The 22,413-nt window shown below is 41.0% G+C and overlaps 1 protein-coding gene across 1 annotated transcript in view; it reads right to left on the minus strand.

Moving 5' to 3' along the window:
• LOC134795189 (uncharacterized) overlaps positions 1–22,413 on the minus strand; it is a 66,522-nt gene that overhangs the window by 39,423 nt on the left and 4,686 nt on the right. Inside the window, exons 4-10 of the mRNA XM_063767018.1 lie at positions 8,511–8,624; positions 7,354–7,476; positions 6,901–7,061; positions 6,248–6,377; positions 5,747–5,882; positions 4,181–4,273; positions 2,364–3,921 (exon numbers count right to left, since the gene is read on the minus strand). Coding sequence (XP_063623088.1) covers positions 2,364–3,921; positions 4,181–4,273; positions 5,747–5,882; positions 6,248–6,377; positions 6,901–7,061; positions 7,354–7,476; positions 8,511–8,624 — 2,315 coding nt within the window. The remainder of the gene's footprint in view (positions 1–2,363; positions 3,922–4,180; positions 4,274–5,746; positions 5,883–6,247; positions 6,378–6,900; positions 7,062–7,353; positions 7,477–8,510; positions 8,625–22,413) is intronic.

Consider the following 22,413-nt stretch of genomic DNA (forward strand, 5'->3'; position numbering starts at 1 on the left):
ATTTTCAGTCTTAAGTTAATTTTGGTGCAATTTTTTTTTTCCTAGAATTATTATTTTTCCTTGCCTCAATTTGCTTTCAGGTGATCATTCATATTTTTTTTTTCACATTTGCTTAAGTATTATCAGTACATGAATGACACGATTACTTCATCCTTCTTGAATACCTATAGCCCACATGACGGCGGCGCGTGTACTCCATATATGGAATGGCACGCGAAGTCTGTCATTTCATCTCAAATTTCATAGTCTTTCTGCACTGTTTTAGATATCTTAAATTCAATGTAATTGTATTATAAATTATACTTAATAAAACTTAACTTTTTTTTTTTCAATAACAAATGCAAAAATATACCGCAATACCTTCTTTTAACTATATATCAAATTATACTAGATTAGTGATGTTTTAATTAAGGATTATGGTGACTTTTAAGACTTTTTTTGTGTAATTTAATTTGTACCGGTGTTGACATATAATACGGGCATGATGGATTTAAGAATAAAGTGAAATTAAATGATGACAATATTGATAAATGAGAATAAAAACATGATAAAAAAAAAGATTTAAAAAACAAATGTAGGATAGTGATCGTTGATGAAAAGTTTATTTGTTGGCATAGGAATGTTTAGAATTGCTTTAAAGTTGGATTTTATGGATTGTGTTTTATAAATGTTTAAAAATTGTAAGTATAATAGGTATGTAAAGAAAAGAATGGAATAGTTTTGAGTTAAAATAATAATAATAGGTATGTAGTTTGGTTTTTGAACGATAATTGTTGAGATGGAATTGCATAATTGGATCGCGTTTTAAGTAGTGCTTGGGAAGGCTGATATGTATAAGTATTTCGAAGAACGATTAGCCTGATCAACTAAGAGTTGTTGAAATTCTTATATGTTGAAGTTTTCAAGGTGTTGTGTTATGTGGTTGGTTTTGAATGTGTAATGTTTGTGTATGAGAGGGAAATATGAAACAAAATACTTAAATATAAATTGAACATGCCTATCGCATCTTCGGTGGCCCGAGAGGCGGCCTTGAGCGATACGGTATAGCAAGGGTACGCCAGGATACAAGGCAGGCACAGAATCCTTGGCGTCTGACCATGATTCGGTCGAGTATCAATCGTGGAGACTCCTTGGACACGCGGAATGATATTGTGTATGGATGTGTTAAAAGAACTGCCTGTATGAATAAATAAATAGTATGTGTGCGCGTTTAAAAATAAATATCCTTGTATCCTGAGCTAATAAATAAATATATTATATAGTAAGGTCGGCCGACCACGTATGTAAAAGCGTTGCGTACCCTTGATCTTTGATTTCAGTGAAGCATAAAAGATGCCACTATAAATGAATAAATAAAATTAAAAACAAAGAAAATATAGTTAAACGAATGACGTCATAATGAAATAACTTGCAAGGAACTGATAATGTAAAAAATAATAATAAGGAATGATATTATAAGGTACCAATGACGAGTAACGAAATTGTTACCTATGTATGTAAGTAACACTTGGAATGACGAAGAAACGTATTGTATTGACGAATACACTACGAAATTGGAAATTAGTTGTAATACCTATTCTTTTAACTTTTGAATTTATTTCAATATATCTAGTGTAGTTTTTTGTGTTTATTGTATTTTTTTTTTTATTTTTTATCTTTTTTGTGTAATTAGTTTTAAAAAATCATGTAGTTATCGTTTTGTTAGTTAGGAAATATAACTTGTGCTTTTCGATTATATTTGTACATAGTAATAATGTTCGAATGTGTTTTTTTGTTTTTTTATAAATCTTTGTTTTTTTTATTTTTTTTCCTATGACTAGCATATAACTGTGTAGTGTACCTACTTTATGTTTTCGTTTCGTCATCAAAGCGTGCTACAATTGTGTTTATTAACTTTGATTATTAGTTTGTCAATTATTTTATAATTATGTTATTATTCTGCTTTGTTTTATGACAAAAGATACCTTAATCTTTTTTTTGTTATTTTTTTTTTCTTTGTACAACCAATCTAAAAATTTAAATAAAAAAAGGTTAGGTAGGTACTTACCTACAATAAATATTGATTTCTCTTAGATTTTATATCTTGTTTTTTGCATATTTTTTGTCATAAATTGTAAAACAGTGTAACTCTAACTATTCACTCTTTTCATATTATTACTAGATATATATAAAAAAAAATATTATTTTGTAATCTTATAATATTTTATTTTACTTTTGGAAGGGAGGTGTAGTGTGCACCATATATGACACGCACACTCTCTCACATGTACCCTATATATACCCTAGCATAAGTATCATATATCAGAATAAACCTATACTCCTGAGATAGTGTTTGTCTTTACGTCCCACCTCACAGTACTGACTGCAGATCGGTGGGCAGCCGCAGCGTGCCGGGCAGCAGCCGCACGCTGTACGGCAGCGCGGCGCCCGCCAGCCCCGCCCACCCCGCGCACCACCGCTCCCCCGCCTCCCCCGCCGCCTCCACCCCGTCCGTATAAAGTGTGTAATGTACTGACTGCAGATCGGTGGGCAGCCGCAGCGTGCCGGGCAGCAGCCGCACGCTGTACGGCAGCGCGGCGCCCGCCAGCCCCGCCCACCCCGCGCACCACCGCTCCCCCGCCTCCCCCGCCGCCTCCACCCCGTCCGTATAAAGTGTGTAATGTACTGACTGCAGATCGGTGGGCAGCCGCAGCGTGCCGGGCAGCAGCCGCAGCGTGCCGGGCAGCAGCCGCACGCTGTACGGCAGCGCGGCGCCCGCCAGCCCCGCCCACCCCGCGCACCACCGCTCCCCCGCCTCCCCCGCCGCCTCCACCCCGTCCGTATAAAGTGTGTAATGTACTGACTGCAGATCGGTGGGCAGCCGCAGCGTGCCGGGCAGCAGCCGCACGCTGTACGGCAGCGCGGCGCCCGCCAGCCCCGCCCACCCCGCGCACCACCGCTCCCCCGCCTCCCCCGCCGCCTCCACCCCGTCCGTATAAAGTGTGTAATGTACTGACTGCAGATCGGTGGGCAGCCGCAGCGTGCCGGGCAGCAGCCGCACGCTGTACGGCAGCGCGGCGCCCGCCAGCCCCGCCCACCCCGCGCACCACCGCTCCCCCGCCTCCCCCGCCGCCTCCACCCCGTCCGTATAAAGTGTGTAATGTACTGACTGCAGATCGGTGGGCAGCCGCAGCGTGCCGGGCAGCAGCCGCACGCTGTACGGCAGCGCGGCGCCCGCCAGCCCCGCCCACCCCGCGCACCACCGCTCCCCCGCCTCCCCCGCCGCCTCCACCCCGTCCGTATAAAGTGTGTAATGTACTGACTGCAGATCGGTGGGCAGCCGCAGCGTGCCGGGCAGCAGCCGCACGCTGTACGGCAGCGCGGCGCCCGCCAGCCCCGCCCACCCCGCGCACCACCGCTCCCCCGCCTCCCCCGCCGCCTCCACCCCGTCCGTATAAAGTGTGTAATGTACTGACTGCAGATCGGTGGGCAGCCGCAGCGTGCCGGGCAGCAGCCGCACGCTGTACGGCAGCGCGGCGCCCGCCAGCCCCGCCCACCCCGCGCACCACCGCTCCCCCGCCTCCCCCGCCGCCTCCACCCCGTCCGTATAAAGTGTGTAATGTACTGACTGCAGATCGGTGGGCAGCCGCAGCGTGCCGGGCAGCAGCCGCACGCTGTACGGCAGCGCGGCGCCCGCCAGCCCCGCCCACCCCGCGCACCACCGCTCCCCCGCCTCCCCCGCCGCCTCCACCCCGTCCGTATAAAGTGTGTAATGTACTGACTGCAGATCGGTGGGCAGCCGCAGCGTGCCGGGCAGCAGCCGCACGCTGTACGGCAGCGCGGCGCCCGCCAGCCCCGCCCACCCCGCGCACCACCGCTCCCCCGCCTCCCCCGCCGCCTCCACCCCGTCCGTACCCCCCGCACCCGCCCACAGCGCGGCGACTGAAACATTAACGTAGGTCAGTGATGCGTACCTCCTGGTACAGTGAAAACTAATGTACTAACATGAATTTAATCGGTGACTCACTGTCGTACAGATTGAGAAACATCGCTAAAGTGGCGACCTGTATTAATTTATTGAAATATATTATATTTTTAAACAAGAAAGATAAGCAAGTCGCAGAAAATTTTTGAAAAAGTTTTCATTTCGAATAAAGACATGATTTCGCATATCAATAGCTGTCGGCAGATGAATACTTACAGTCGAGTGTGAGCTGCGCGGCGCGCTCCGGCCCCTGATGCGGCTCGAGGTGCGAGCGCAGCACCGACATGTGCACGCCCTCTGCCGCACCACCTGACCAATTAACAATTATTCATATAAAATCATATCAATAAACTGTTGAGCGCCGAGTTGTCCCCGGCGCAAAGGTCGGTATCCATCACACTATAGCCGCGTTACCAGGTTGTGTGGCGATGGACATTGGACAATCTTTGCACCAGGTACGAACCCGCGCGGGCGTCAGATTCCTGCCCCTAGCACTGTGTTTGAGTGGCCGCTGTTCCTCGCCCACTAAATAACGGAGCGGCAGCTGACGTCTACGACGGTTACCCATCGCCCATAACCACTTTACGAGTTATCGCCCGGGATGCGATGGCTGAGGGAAGAGGGTATTATACTGTATTTAAAATAAATTATTTTACACCATGCATGAAATAAAGCACCAGATAATTATTATAAAAACACAGATAGGAGTTATATTTAAACACAAGTTCTATTTAATTAATCGGATAGAAATATAAAAAGTAGGTGAGTTGACCGTGACGTCACGATGTAATGTTTCATATAAATTCCATATTAGCAAATCGTTTTGACAGTTCTTAAAAAGTAACTGATTTGACTAGCAGGGTAATACCACAGTACAAGAACAGTAGTGAATCTTCATAGAAATGTGGCGCTGCCGGCTTGAATGTGTGCGTGCGCGCCGGGCGCCGTGTACGCACGCGCTGCCACGCACACATTAGCATAATATATGGGGGAATACGGTGGCGGCAGTGTGGGCCGTACCGCGACTGTAATCGCGCGCATTCGAGTACGCTGCACGCCCGCTCGCATTTGCCTGCTCTTAACGGCCTTAATTTTTTGATCATGACTTCGAACAGAGGAAAAAAATATTGTAGTGTCTTTGGGTGTCACAATAACGACTCCTCAAACCCGGACTTGTCATTCTTCACAATACATTAATTACAGGAATTATGGTACAGATCGAAATTACTCATAGTCCCACCCGATGACTTCGTCGTGAATATAGGAAGGATGGAGAAGGTGTTTCGCAAAGCGTTTGAAAAGGACCACATCAACATTAAAATCGGCACGTCAATTTAGGAACAATTAAAAGACATAGAATTTACGATGCCCTGCCCATGCTTCCCTAAAACCTTTGTACTAATGTTATACGTAAGGATGAGAATTTACTTTAACCGCTAACAGTAAAGCGTTCCGAACATGCAGAAACCGGAGGAACTTTTTTTCTGTATTGAATTTATAATTTTTTTAATAAATGCCATTTCCTAATGTAAATATTTAAAAAGCGTTTTATTTATACGTCATTTATGAATTGTTAGAACATTTCATTATATTATATAAATAGAAACCTAGTGTTACTCATAATACGCAAATAATATTTAACTAAAAATAAAAGTGACAACCCTAAGCGCCAACGCAAGAGTAGGTAAATAACTTGCCGAGCGGCCTTAGATTCACTACTGTTCTTAGTGTACTGTGGTAATACCCTATTAGCGGCTGGTCTGCGATCTAACAGCGACGTACCGTTGTGGTGTCCGTTGGCTAGGAGCGGCGCGTCGGAGGGCGCGGGCGGCGCGTGCGGCGCGGCGCTGCACGAGCCCGCGGCGCCGCCCGCCACCGCCGGCGACGAGCCCAAGCTGTTGCCCAGCGAGATGGAGAACTGATACAAAAAATACCAAATCTATGAACACAATGCTTGTTTGGTTGTTAAGCCTAATAGAGAAGCAAAAAAAGGGGGTGTACATTTTAAGTTCTGTTTTAAGTGAACCATTTTAGAACAGACTTTCCCCTGGCACTACTTCTGATTCTGAATGATAATACTAATTTATACCGTCTGAGAGTTGTCGTGCGCGCCGCGCATGTCGGCGCACAGCTGTAAAGGGTCGGCGTAGCTCCCGCTAGCCGCTACATCGTGTTGTCATGTGCTACGCGCTGTAGCGGGCCGTCGTAGCCACCTCGAGTCGCTACATGTAAGGCTGTAGCACCGTGTAAGGCTTGTATTCTGTACACTCCGAGCCCGCATACCGTGTAAGGGTTGTCTTGAGCGCCGCGCGTGCCGGCGCGCAGCTGCAGGGGGTCGGCGTAGACGCCGGCCGCCGCCGCCGCCGCCTCCACCACCACTACCAGCGGCGCGCCCGTCACGTTCGCTTTTATTCTAAAAATATATACACATTTGAAATGAGCTTTACAAAAAAAATCAAAACAGTTAAGAATTACAACAGTTCCACTTCACCAAATGGCATTTTAAACAAATACACCGATTTCAGTGAACCGTTTAAAATGCGATCATTGTATGTGTATGTTCATTAATCAGCAGTTCGACTTGTTCAAGCACTGCTTTCTCGGAGCAAATGCACGAATTGCACAACTTACAATACATAATCTTTATGCAGAAAAAAAATCGAATCTCCAAACTGTCTAGCATGTCTTCGCTTCTTCACTTTCACTTTTCCAAATGCTGCTTTATAAACAAAATCTAAATCAGTATTGGTATACCTAAATAGAATCTGAAGAGTTCCCCTAATTTTTCCAGAAATCCGTCATCATGAATGAAATCCTCACTTGGTAACAATAGGAGCAACTGTCCGGCCCCACCCGTTCAATAAGTCCTTTGACCACTTTGAATGGTCCGAACGAACTGCGAATCCAGCCTCGAGTAGGTACATGACATGTGTTACCGTATATAGGCGGTGGTGTCCTTGCCGGGCAGCCGCAGCCGCAGCCGCACCAGCGCGCGGGTGGAGTGGGGAGGCAGCGTCCAGTGCTCGCGCGGCGCTGACGCCCCGCCCTCAGGCAGCTGGAGGCCCAGCCATGATGCTGATGAGTACATCTCCATCACCTGTAGACAAACACTCCATTACGCCTAGCTCGGTCTGCCCTCTCCTCACACTCAGGTGCGTGTACATCGCGAATATGCCGCGAATTCGCTAAATTTGGGCGCACCTCTACGTTCCGTTACGTTCTATAGAAATAATAGCTTTCATTTCATATAACGCAGCGCTTTAAGTTACTCACAAAGAACTTCCTTCCATAACTATCCAAAAATAGTATTAAATCAGCGGTATATTATTTTACGTTTAATTTTCGTCGTTGGGTCATAGCGTCGCTGCCTCCTACAAACGCTGACGTACCTGCACCGGGTGATCGGTGGGGTTGTGCATGTGCAGCAGCGGGCGCAGCGTGGCGTTGTGCGGCACGCGCACGCCCACCAGGGGCCACAGTGCCCACTCGCTGGCCACACCTATCGCTGACACCTGCAACAATAACACACATCACTCATTATTTAATAACTATTAGGTTTTCATAGCAGATATACACTGAGAGATCAGCGCGCTCTCGGCGAAACACAGGAGCGATCCAAATACGCAGTCGGTGTGGATTTGTGGATGAAGTGCAGGAAGTAGGTATGGAGGAATGGCGCCCGATTGGAGAGAATGCTATACATATATTATAATGTTGTTATTTCTTGGTCTTTAGAGTTAAAGATGTGTAATCCTTTTTTCAATAAATAATTGGTATTAGAGCTACCTTATTGTGGCTGTCATTAATTTGCTATAAGCTTTATACATAGTATGTAGCGACAACAAAATTACCAAAATTCCACCTTGCTGTCGATTGAATCATAATACATACAGCATAATGAACATTTAATAACCGTGACCAAATACAGAATATAATAAGTTTTATTTATTTAAATTACTTACGCAATTTAAATGTAACAACCGTTACAATTTAATTTTAAATAATATGTTTTTCTCAATGTACCAAGCAGTGAAAATGAATGTAAACGTAGGTAGTCACGCGTGCATAAATCAATATACATAGTTTCATCTGCATACTGGTTCGTGATTACCTTATTAGGGTGCATAAACAATGCTTTTGATATGCTGGTTATGTTATACACACATTATTCGTGAACAATCAATAATGACAAATATTTCTATGGTCCAGTTGTAATTGTGATAGCAAAAGACGAAATGTACAATATTATTCGGGATTACAATTTTTGGTTACCCCTCGTCTGTGTATACTCGTAATAAGGATTCTGACCAAATGTTTAGTCATCTTTTTGCATTTATGTCTGCTATACTCGGCGCGACCGAGGTTTAATTTTTGGCCACCAACTACTGGCCACCAATTTACTCACGATTTTTGGCCACCAACACATAATGAAAGGTAAATTTTAATTTTTGGTGAAATGTCATAGTATATGTGATAGGCGTGGCGTTCAAACGGTTGTGGAAGTATAGGTGTATTGTCTGTGTGGAGAGTGTTATTAGTCACTGACCGGGTATTTAAGCACGCCCAGCGAGGTGTGGATGTAAAGGTGCTGCGACACGGGCCCCTCGCGCCGCCCGAGGAACACCACGCTGAAAGAAGTGTTGGCACCGCACGCCAATGTCTGTAACAAACAGGACAACATTATACCATTTACTCCATACAATATCGATGCCAGCATTACTGCTGCAAAAAAAAGGTACATATTTGAAAATCCTAGTAACGTCTTTCTAAAGACGATCCAAGATCTTTCGGTTACCTACATTTACAAGCCAACTGAAAGGAAATAACTGCCCTGCAAACCATTGTCATACACACAAGATACATAGAGCCCACAGATGACAAGTGGTTAGGTATAAGTACAAATCACTATACTTATGTGGAAAATTTGAAAATCCTTATGTGTAGAAAACACTCACAGCGCAGTTCTACGGTTACCCGTGGAAGACGGGCTTATACAATAGCATATTATTAGTCTTCTAAAAACCAGACAATGGCTGCTGTATGTCCTCAAATCACTTCTCTTTACTAACCATAGGTGGGTCTTATGCCTTTGCAATAAAGTTTACGATCAGTTAAGAGCGACTCCAAGTTCCACGTTTTAAATTATTTGCCGTTCAGCCGATACGGGCGATAGTTATCGACACGTGGAGATTTCAGCAGAGGACACAAAAGAGTGCTTGCAGGTACTTGTATTTATTTTTAAATAAAAAGTCGGCGATACGGCGCAGTATTTAGTGTAAATAAATTATTTTCAGAGAATATTAGATTGATAAGCCTCTAAAGTTTAAGGTAGGTTACAAGAATACTTTCCTTTTATGGATTTTGCCAGTTTACGTTCAATAAAAACAAGGGATAAGTAGATAAGTGAAGTGATCATTAAGAAACCCATATTTATTATTGTCCTATGTAATAGGTATCTAAGGTGTCTTACAAATGTTCAGTTAACCAGTAATTGCGAACTCAGAGATAATATCATAATAATGTAATCACATGTATTTGTTTACAACAAAAGGCAATAATGGAGTCCTGGAAAGCTAGTGACGGACTCACGTGTCGGTCGAACCAGACACCGACCTGCTGATACTAAATACACCTATCTAATAGATTCCCACGGGGCGGGGCGGGGCGCGATAAAACTCGGTAGTTGACACACGACACGACACCCGCAACAAACAACTCGCCACTGATTAGGTACAACAAACACCACCGCACCGCACCGTCTGACCAACGGTGGAGTGGACCTTACGTGTTTGCAATAAGGGTTTAAATAGACATTTTAACTTATACGTTCTGTGGAACACAATTGCATGTAAGATCTAAGGTATGTGTAGCAAATAAACTATGAACACTAAGCTATGTTAAGTTTTTGGTTTCAAAATTTGAAATTCCGAATAATGTTGTGCACTTCGTCTTTTGCTAGACTCTGAACATGCTAACTTTGCACAAACTTGGCAGGAAGAATGCATACCTACATATTCGTTTTGAGGTGGTCAAAATATCATGATTATATTACAAAAAATAGGAATTTGCTATCACTTCTCAAACGTATAAACTAGTACATAATTCGATCTCTCCGTCTCCAAGGCAATCCTCCACAAGTCCACACATGCTGGCCGCTGTATTATTTCACTACACATCAGTTATTACTTATTACCGGCACAACTAGTTAGCATAATGTGAATAATGTCTTAATGTCATATCAACGAGCTGTTGATTGACAAGTTTATTTTAGAACGTAGATAAACATATTCAACTCGCTATCTTTATTGTCATCAACTTAGATAAATCTATTCGTACATACAAATTAAAAAGAGCAATGAAATAATTTTAAATTATTGCACTCCTTTTAGATAAGCAAAAAAAAACAGACTGCAACTTCAAAAGTTATTTGATCCGATATTTTTTGTCATTTCGGATTTCAAAATACATACATACATTTTAAAATATCATATTATATCCCTACTCATATTATAAATGCGAGAGTAACTCTGTCTGTTAGACTGTTAATTCTTCACGATTTAACCGCTGAACCGATTTAGATGACATTTGGTATGGAGATGGTTTGAGGCCCGAGGACGGACATAGGATAGTTTTTATTATTCATTATCATCCCATGCACGCAGAGGAAGCCGAGGCCAGAAGCTAGCGTATAAAGCAACTCAAGCGTAAGTATGTTTCTAATTACTTTTTATACCCGTTGAAGTTCACAAGAATTAGATACTAAAATACATACGCTAGAAAAACATAACTCTCCTTCGGCATTCGGGTAGAAATTAATGTGCGTTTTCATTTTTCTCGATGTTTATTTAAAGGTGTGAATTTGGCCTCTTGCGTGATCCATTTACCTACTGAGTAGTTACATATTTGATCATACTACTTATACTAGCAAAACATCGGGCTTTAGATTGCTGATTTTTGTGTTGTGTAAATGTTTTAGTGCCTTTTATATTTTATAAACTCATTAAACCTATTGTGTCAAATTACAATGCCACAATGACGTAAATAATTTGCTAAAATTATGGCACGAATTACGATATTATTATTTGTGTCCAACATCTAAATAATTAACCGAGCGTTAGCGAAGGTCTCCATTTCAGCTTGGGCAAAAATGCTTCCGTATGTCCGGACGTTCTCTGCATCAGGTCACATTGCTCAACCGATTCTCGTGAAATTTTGTGAGCAGGTTTGGTACCTACTTAGATATATTTTTTCTGTTGTTTCGTTTTTTGGACAATGTGGAATGGTGGAAATTGGCTATGAATAGGAAGATAGAGCAATTAAATGCCAATGCCAATAGGGTCTGGTCTATGGTACTTAAGACCATTGTGAGTTCGCTGTGATAATATCTCAAACTCTCAACGAAGTATTATTTTTTACTTATGAAGCTTATCGCGAGGTCTACAGCTCACAGAGCCAACATTACTATTAGGGTACTTAATGTACCATTGAATACGTTAACGGACCCTAGTAATAAGTCCTTTGCAATTGAAATAAGGTTTCTTCGAGCAACACCGGCTTCCGACACATCGGAAGGGAGGGGCCCAAGCGATATCTCACCGTACAAATCTTTCTGCCATTTTTCGCGGGGGGAAAGGTGCACACAGTCGCACTTCTCACACACTTACATACAAAATCCAATCTGTAATGACGACACAAATACATAGAAAATGACACACGTCAAAGACAAATCTTGCAAACCTCGATCTCTTTTTGTGTACGGACGAGTGACAAGTGTCACAACACGCACACTAACACATTTTCGTTGAAGTATGTTATTGTATTCTGAGAGATGAGAAGTCGGATTTGTCGCTCGACCGATCCGCAATTTGTACTGAGGGGGCAAAATCGATAAATCCAACAATTACATGAGACTAAAATATAATAATTGTGTTTGAATGTAATTAAACGTATGATATGTAAAAAAAATATTACATGTGAAATGTAACACTTTCTTTTTGTAAATTTGATGTCCCCGACCTCTTTTTATAACAAAAAACCGAGCAAACAGGCATTTTTGTGCAGCAGTGTTCACGCGCGCGTCTGGACTCGGTCTAGTGAAAAATCCAAGTGCAACTAGTTTTATTACCCGCGCTAGATTAGATTGACGCGCTAATCTTGTACCTCGGCAGAGGGGAAATAGTGCGAATGCCGTTACGTTTGCATGTTCATTTAAACATATGTTCCATTTAAAGACAACATTAACCATCGAAAATGTCCGCTGAAGACATTCGTAAACCTTAATGCAATACTATAAGGTCCACATTGCTAAAGGTTCTTGGGAACACGTGTTCCTTTCAATACCACCATCTGCCGTCCAGCTAATATGATGTAACATTGCATGCGGTCCCTTCTCGTGACTTGCCGAATAATTTTGCGCAACGTTTAATATATTTTTGTATAATGTCAAAGTTTCCTACTCGTATAGTCCCTTGAGTAGCGAATTTATTGGCTTATGTATAACTTATATTATAATCTCTCTGCCTAGTCACAGTATTGAGTACGTGTAAAAGGTGCACACATGTAACGTCTCTAGAGCAGGGGACTTGAAACTACGGCCCGCAAGCCTTTACTTTCCTTTACGGTTTACAGTCATGGGTCAGTGTTGGCCGAACGTTAATGCAATTGACCATTAAAAATTAACCATTGAAAAGGTTAATTGCCATTAACCATTAACCATTGAAGGGAAATTAATTATCAATTGCATTGATCATCAATTTGCATTAATATTAATTTATTTCGAACCACTAACAATTAAAAAGAATTAATGGTTATTGCTTTACAAACCATTAAAAATTAAATCAATTTTGAATGAAAATTAAAAATGTGATTGATAATTAACAATTAACAAGAATAAACATCGTAATTTTTGTCTCTGTATTTTTATGCAGGGTTTTCCCATATGTTCCCCGCGAAGACAAATGGGAATTCACCCATTATTGGTAATTATTGTTAATAATGGGTGCTTATTGGTGTATTCCCAATTGTCCCCGATTCGCGTGACCTACCCCATGCATGAAGCTCGGACAAATGGGAATGTTTTATGTGAATGAATATGAACGGCGGGGAACAAAAGGGATACAATACACCCGATATTAGTGTTCCCATTTGTCTCCGCTCCAATGAGATGGGGAAAAATGGAAATATTTCTGTGCAGCTTCTTTTCCCATATGTTTCTATACACTCATTATAGGTGTATTCCTATTTGTCCCTGCCATATGTGAGTTGGAGACAAATGGGAAACGGGGACAAATGGGATTTATATGCAGAGCCTATTCCATCTGTTCCAGGTGGGAACAAATGAGAAAACATCGGAAAATGAAGTGTTCCCATTTGTCCCCACCTTATTGGTGTGGAGACAAATGGGAAACGGGGACAAATGGGATTTATATGCAGAGCCTATTCCATCTGTTCCAGGTGGGAACAAATGAGAAAACATCGGAAAATGAAGTGTTCCCATTTGTCCCCACCTTATTGGTGTGGAGACAAATGGGAAACGGGGACAAATGGGATTTATATGCAGAGCCTATTCCATCTGTTCCAGGTGGGAACAAATGAGAAAACATCGGAAAATGAAGTGTTCCCATTTGTCCCCACCTTATTGGTGTGGAGACAAATGGGAAACGGGGACAAATGGGATTTATATGCAGAGCCTATTCCATCTGTTCCAGGTGGGAACAAATGGGAAAACATCAGAAAATGATGTGTTCCTATTTGTTCCCACCTTATTGGTGTGGAGACAAATGGGAAACGAGGTAAATGGGATTTATATGCAGCGTCTATTCCATCTGTTCCAGGTGGGAAAAAATGGGAAAACATGGGAAAATGATGTGTTCACATTTATCTCCACACCAATAAGGTGGGGATAAATGGGAATGTTTTATATGAATGAATATGAACGGCGGGGAACAAAAGGGATACACCCGATATTAGTGTTCCCATTTGGCTCCGCTCCAATGAGATGGGGAAAAATGAAAATATTTCTATGCAGCGTCTTTTCCCATATGTTTATATACACTCATTATAGGTGTATTCCTATTTGACCCTGCCATATGTGAGTTGGAGACAAATGGGAAACGGGGACAAATGAGATTTATATGCAGAGCCTATTCCATCTGTTCCAGTTGGGAACAAATGGGAAAACATCAGAAAATAATGTGTTCCCATTTGTCCCCACCTTATTGGTGTAGAGACAAATGGGAAACGGGGACAAATGGGATTTATATGCAGCGTCTATTCCATCTGTTCCAGGTGGGAACAAATGGGAAAACATCGGAAAATGATGTGTTCCCATTTGTCTCCACACCAATAAGGTGGGGACAAACGGGAAATATTTATATGCAGTCTTTTCCTATATGTTCCCCGAGGGGACAAATGGGAATACACTCATTATTGGTTATAATGGGTGCATTATTGGCGTATTCCCACTTGTCCCCTATCCACGTGTCCTACGCCATACATGAGAGAAGGGACAAATGGGAACACATCATTTTCCCATGTTTTCCCATTTTTTCCCACCTGGAACAGATGGAATAGACGCTGCATATAAATCCCATTTGTCCCCGTTTCCCATTTGTCTCCTCACTAATAAGGTGGGGACAAATGGGAACACTTCATTTTGCGATGTTTTCTCATTTGTTCCCACCTGGAACAGATGGAATAGGCTCTGCATATAAATCCCATTTGTCCCCGTTTCCCATTTATCTCCAACTCACATATGGCAGGGACAAATAGGAATACACCTATAATGAGTGTATAGAAACATATGGGAAAAGAAGCTGCACAGAAATATTTCCATTTTTCCCCATCTCATTGGAGCGGAGACAAATGGGAACACTAATATCGGGTGTATCCCTTTTGTTTCCCGCCGTTCATATTCATTCGTATAAAATATTCCCATTTGTCCCCACCTTATTGGTGTGGAGACAAATGTGAACACATAATTTTCCCATGTTTTCCCATTTTTTCCCACCTGGAACAGATGGAATAGACGCTGCATATAAATCCCATTTGTCCCCGTTTCCCATTTGTCTCCACACCAATAAGGTGGGGACAAATGGGAACACATCATTTTCTGATGTTTTCCCATTTGTTCCCACCTGGAACAGATGGAATAGGTTCTGCATATAAATCCCATTTGTCCCCGTTTCCCATTTGTCTCCAACTCACATATGGCAGCGACAAATAGGAATACACCTATAATGAGTGTATAGAAACATATAGTGTAGAGTCTCATGTTAAAATATGTATCACGATCTGATAATTCACTGAAGCTTGTATTAATGGTTATTTTTATTTATAATTTTAATAGTTCCAAGCAAAAGTAACATTAATTATTAGTTTATGAAATAAATTATTTAATTCCATTAAACGTTAATGCACATTGACAATCAATGTAATTAAACGTCTCAAACTTCAATTCTAACTAATTTTAATTATATTGATGCGTAATGCAATTGCTTAATTGCGGAATTAATGGTTAATGCAATTGATTAATTGTTAATTAGAATTAACCATTACGGCCAACACTGTCACTGTCGACCAAGTCTAAATGACGGCAGCAGGACAGCCTCCTTTGGCTCTTACAAACCGACCTGCAATAAAGAAGAGAAGCCCAGAGGCCAGCCAGGGGGCCTAGCCAAGATGATAATAGTATGTATGTACATCAACACTCGCCAGACGAAAAGAAAAAATGTATTGGGATGACGGATGCTATGAATTGTCACGTGACTATTTCCATACAATATTAAGGTTTCGATTGGTTGACATGTTTGGTGCCCTAGTTTCGATTGTGGCCATTGGATCGAATGTCTAAAAATTACAAGCATTCATAGACTGTACGCTTCTTAGATGGACCTTATTTACCGTCATCGACTTTAAAATATAGTGCCGAATTATGAATGACCATTGAATAGTACATGCTCATCGAATCCCGCTCATCAGAAGGTCGGTTTAGCCTTTACATATGCAAATAGCGAATATGTAAGCATTAGTTCCGGCGCGCGCGCCGCCAGCTGTCTACTAAAGCGAACAGCTGTTTAAACTATACTCTGTACAGTTTGTAGTACCTTTATGTTATTAGGGCAGGTAGAATCGCTGCATTGTATGCCATTGTAGTCTTACAGACCCTTTGCAATGGCAGGGTAAGAGCAGCTGCCCGACTGGCGGCGAGAGCGATTACCTATTTAGCGATAATGAAGATGGACCATACTCAGCCATTACGCACTCCTTCTTTCTTCGCTCCTATACCTAAGCCTACCCAAAATTTAGAGTTTTAAACTTTAAAGCCTAATTTTCTAACTGAATACTTATCTATGTATTCTACATAACGAGATACTCAATTTTCCTTTTAACTTGTGTGATAACACCATTTTTGCATGCACAGCACACGCACTATTAACTTTACTATCCTAACAACTTACGAGTATATCTTATACTCATATTTCGTACTAGTAGTGTATAGTAATAAAAATGTGAAGGGCAGCTACTTTACAAAAATAATAATTCGCAACGTCCCACATAAGGACACCCGGAAATATAGACATTAGGCAAAAACTGAGAGGCGCGAAACATGAATATCATATCATTTAGCGGTCCTCAAGGCCAGCAGCGGCATTTTAAGATTACAAATTGATCTCATTTTAACACTCAGTGGAACTCGTTCGCACCTAGGGTTGCCATACGTCCGGATTTGTCCGGACATGTCAGGATTTTTGACCCTTTGTCCGGATTGCGGCCGGACTTGGCAAGTGTCCGGATTTTACAGCTTGGCAAAAAAGAGTAGAAATTAAAAAGTGGCAACACTGTAGTGTCGTCCCTTTCAAACCAATTTATATAAGAAAACGGGAGGACACTACAGTGTTGCCACTTTTTATTTTCTACTCTTTTTTGCCAAACTGTAGGAATGACCTTATAAAAAAATGTTTTCGTGATATACTGCGTAACGAATGCGATGCGGCGCGGGCGCGGGTCGTGCGCGCGGGTAGGTGGCTACGGGGTCCGGCGGAGGGAAAGGGAAAGGTAGATCCACGATACAGTACACCGCAGAGAGCAGCGCGCCGCCGGGGCGTCGTTCAAGCTACGCCAAATCTTTGTTACAAGAAATGTCTGAATTTTTAGGGTGATGTCCGGATTTTTATCAGGACATTTAATTCTTCCATATAGCAACCCTATTCGCACCAATAAAACGAGCGAGAAGTACTTACTGTGGGTGTTGTTACTTAGATAATGATATGAATTTGTACAGTTCAAATGCCACTACAGGGCCGTTTACTATGTCTTCAGACTATAAAATTCGCACCTTCAATTACGTAAAGGTACTCCTGATAGTCCTTTTATATTAGTTCTGTGTATTGTATATTGTAGGTAGGTAAAGAAACAGGCGCTAATTGTTACAGGCAAGAAAGAAGATTCAGATAGGCTGTTCTGAACTATTTATTACTTTACTACTTTGTCGGCCTGATGCATATACATATATATATGCATTACGTATTCATTATCTATCCCAAATTATAGCATTCATTTAGCACGTGTCTCTTTCTCGTGTCCCTCCTTGACGTTTACATTTCTTTAATTTGGTCAATGGTCTCTCGTTGACTAGTTAAGGGACCAAAACAGGAACAATACCTTCTCAGGTCAACACGTGACAGCTACACCCGCTGGGAGAGGAGAGCGGACCCCCCGGGCCGCCGGGCCGGGCAGCCGCATGTGACAAGCACTTGTTCATAGCGGAGCGATATATTACTTCGTGATGATAAAGTATTCTATGCATCATCAGTTATACTTAAGCTAGTCTGTTCTAGACGTAAACGGGACAAGAATTTCTTGTGAAAATAAAATGAGGCTTGGTAATTTCTATCACGAAAAAGCAGACACATATGACACCTCAAACTCTCGCGTTTTTTAGACATATTTTAACTATGTATCTATTTAGACGGTTCTAACGCGATATTAATATTTTATTATTTTTACCTCATCCGTAACCACAGCTGGCACAATCCAGCTGAAAAGTCGGATAAGGTAAAGATTATTAAATAATATCGCGTTACACCCGTTTAAATAACTAAACAAACGCAAACATACATTATTTCTTATTTCATGTTATTGGGGATATAACTGTGTCCACGATTTATTTATTTTTATTTATAATATCTGGGAGACCGAGCTTTGACCGGAAAACATATAAAAACTCAAAAATGCGCGTTTTCCCAGAGATAAGACCTAGCTAGATCGCTTTATCGCCCCTAATCCCTATGTAACAAATTTCATCTAAATCGTTAGAGTCGTTTCCGAGATCCCCAAATTATATGTACATAAAAATAAACATAAATTGCTCGTTTAAAGGTATTAGATAGACTGATAGAAAACATTTTTTTTTGCAAATTGATTTTGCATGTTTAAGACAGCAAAATTCATAGCCATTATTTATTTTATTACGCAATGTCAAAAAATTATTTTGGTATCTTACTCATTTCATATGTAATTAACCTATAGCCTCATCACAATGTTAAAAATATGTATGTATAAGTTTTTTGCGAAAATAAGGCTATAAATAAGCCAGATGACAAGTCCACAACCAAGTACGTGTGTCCTTTAAACATTCGATAACTCGACACTCGTATAGGTAATACAGAGTATACATAAATACATCCATAATGAGACAAACAAACTGTGACATAACGCCGCGCCGATAAGATAACACGTCAGAGGCGCACCTCCACGCCACGCCATGACGCCACGCCGCGCCGCTGCCTAATTTGTGTCTTAGCAGGCCGGTCTAACGGTGGGTTTAGGTTAGTTTTCGTTCATGTCGTCTCGGATATGGGTGAATATGGTATCGATGCATTCAGTGTAATGCCCTGAACACAAATATATAAGATGACAAGCGCGAAAGTGGTGGGGGGTAGTTGCTGTGACGTCATAAAGTCGGCAGTACAAACTTTTTTTTTTATTTCTTTTAAACATACCATGTGGGGTACCAAATAAAAGGGTTTTGTGAGTATATCACAAATATATAACATGTTGTAACATTTTCAATACTTGGTCTAACAAATTATTAGAAAACGTTCAAAAATTTCACAATCCACTGTTGACTTTCAAGTGCTCTAAATTGAAAATGGCTGAATGGATTAGTCCAAAATACATACCAAGTGACTGTGAATATCCTCTATATAATGTAAAAAAATAATTAACCAGATATGTAAGTATATGAAAAATAAGAAAGGTACATCAAGTTGAAAAAAGTATAATTTTCTGTTACATTAAACTACAACTATTATTAAAACAAACAAAAAAAACCCATATATTTATTTGCAGAATTTACCCTGACATCAGCAAAGACGGATAGTCTCTCAAAGATAATCGGTCACTTAAAAATATACTACTTCAATGTTAGCAACTATAATACTTGTTGCGTCACAATTTATGAATATTTCCTATTATGTATTATGTTAAAGAAGTAGTTCGAGTACTATCGCTTGTTTGTTTACTGACAGTTTTAAAACCTTAAGTCGGAGACATAAGATCCATTGATGATCGTCTAAGATTTACTGTTAGCCCAGTCTCCGTCAGATATATATATCGGAGCAGCCGAGGTGCTCAATAATATCTGAACACGCACTCTAACGCCTTGACGACATACGCGTGTTCGGATATTTGTGAGCACCCCGGCTTGGCCGCTCTGATAAATCTGATCCCGACTGCACATTCAAGATATTACATTAATATCGACACGGACAAAGTGCTGAAAGTATGGCTACCTACACCACCCTATTTCCCGTACATTAAGGTAGTGTGTTCACAATTTTGGCATTTTGTCTGTGTCGATATTTAATACCTTGATAATATTATACAAACGAAGACAAATTGCTTGTGCACAAAACTGTTTATTTGAAGTCCTTATTGCGTTGTGTTACGGTTTATGTATGATCACTTGATCAGTTAATTATAATTACCTATATCGAAGTGCAGTTGACGCGTCGTATCGCTATTGTTAAATATTTATTTACATAAATGCGTAGTTGATAATAATAGTGGCTCCCCGCGGAGTAATACTTGGAATATCGCCGAAAATTCTAGTAATAAAATACGCGTGACCACAGCATTGCGGCGGCGATGCGACCCTGCGGTGACCACATTTGATAAGCTATACAATTATACATAGTGTACCTACATACTCTAGCTATAACTATCAATATCATATTAAATGCGAGCTGTTGACACTCAATTATAGACAGCCATAAAAATATCATTTCGAACCGATATTATCAGCATAAAATAAAGTAATAATTAGTTCACATGTACTTACGGCTATACATATTTTCCATCATTTGGGCTTGTCAGTTTTCCTTGAGCCAAATATGGGTATATTGGGTATGTGTTTAACTGGTACTGCGCTGTGTAACTAAATATGGATGATTAAATCATTATAATGCATTTAATTACTGTTTAATCGTCGGGCGATTAAATATACCATAACATACAGTTGTTTCAATACATTGCCAGTACAGATCATATGAAATGAACCTACTTATCATTATCAATCACACCTACATTTATTACTTTATTCTATTCTACTATCTTTTGTTTTTACTTTTTAACGTACCTTAACATGTCGCATTGCGTATAATTTTTAGGACAGAGATAATGTTTTCTAGTCTTTAACCTAACCTCTTTTTGAAATTTAGTAGGCCCGCAAGGGGCCCAAGAGCTTGAATGGTGTATTTTTGCCATAAATCAGCAGGAGCATCAGAACAAAACATTCAAAAGCTGCTTCGGTTTCGTCAACCAGTAAGAAATGAAGGTAAGGAAGAAGGAAATGACAAATGACGACACACGTATAGCTGGTTGAAAATTGAACCTTATCAGTACGACATAAAGTCCACCAATGATTAACAGGCGTATTCGTATTTTAGTTATTCGATCTATTTCCGATATGACACTGACAGATCAGTATCATATCGGAAACAGGTCGAATAACTAAAATTCGAATACGCCTGCAAGCGTATTGGTGTTAGTATAAGTTTCAACAGGAGCGCTCGGTGGCTGCGAGCGAGCGAGCATCCTGCGATAACGCGCTGACCTCTCGCGAGTCGCACTATTTATACTGATTGTTTACTAATTATAAATGTACCTTGTTGCAACGGCACAAGGCCTACATATGGTCAAACTTCACGTCACGTTAGATAACCTCGGCAACAACATGTTTGGCAAAAATCGCGTGTTGTCTGCAACTCGTGACCACCAGGCGAGGCGTGCCGTTAGTGTGTCGAAGGCGAGAACCATATTGAGACATATCAGTCGCTGCTATATTAGTAGCAACAACATTAGGAAACCTTTTACGCATCGACATACAGTCCACAAACGATGAGTAACTTAAGTATCTGATGGTACCCGTCCCCATAGGTATGTATGACACGTTTTTAAAAGGTAACATATGAGGAAGGTCGACAAGTATCATCTTGGACAGTTGACCAGCTGGCCCCAATTTCACATCGGTGACAGGTGCGACAATTGTAAAATCACTGTTGCTGACGTCACAGGCATCCATGGGCTACGATTACCACTTACCATCGGGCGGGCCGTATTCCTGTTTGCCACCATCATTGTATTATTTAAAAAAACTTTATTATATCGGAAAAAAACAGATATTTCTTTTGCGAAGTTTCTGACAATTGTCAAGATTTAGAAGAATTGTAGGTAATTCTTGACAGGTAATGAGTTATATGTTGGAATTTCGTGACAATTGTCGTGTTTCTTGTGACAATTGTCATAAACTTAGCAAGAGAAATACCTGTTTTTTTCCGATATAATAAAGTTTTTTTTAATAATACAATGATGGTGGCAAACAGGAATACGGCCCGCCCGATGGTAAGCGGTAACCGTAGCCCATGGATGCCTGTGACGTCAGCAACAGTGATGTTTTACAATTGTCGCACCTGTCACCTTGGTGAAATTGTGGCCTGGTTTCTATGAAAAGAGGAGAGATGTCAGTATTTTATAAGATTTGTAAAGAAACAGAATACACCGTATTGACGGAGTAACATTTGTACGCTATTATGCATCGGACCGTATTTATCTTGTTTTTCTGAAACGGTAAACTTTCAAAGCGCTGTAAAAACTTATTGTTAGATTAGGTTTGTTTTTATAACTTTTTTACAATACCGTAACACCCCTTGAGTCTTCTTCGTCTATCTATTATTTATTGCGAGTTACGAGATAAGTTTTTACAGGAAGACGTTCCAAGAAGACGTTGATAGATAAACCAGTTTTTTGTAGTTTCTGAGAACTTTGGATTATACAGAGTAAAATATGTATATAGGTACCGACATTACCGACCGTCATAAAAGGGCCTATATACCCTGTCTCCAACTACAGTCTACAACTTATTATAACTACGGTCCGTCAAAATATCT

Source organism: Cydia splendana, chromosome 11, assembly GCF_910591565.1.
Source record: "Cydia splendana chromosome 11, ilCydSple1.2, whole genome shotgun sequence".
Classification (NCBI taxonomy): domain Eukaryota; kingdom Metazoa; phylum Arthropoda; class Insecta; order Lepidoptera; family Tortricidae; genus Cydia; species Cydia splendana.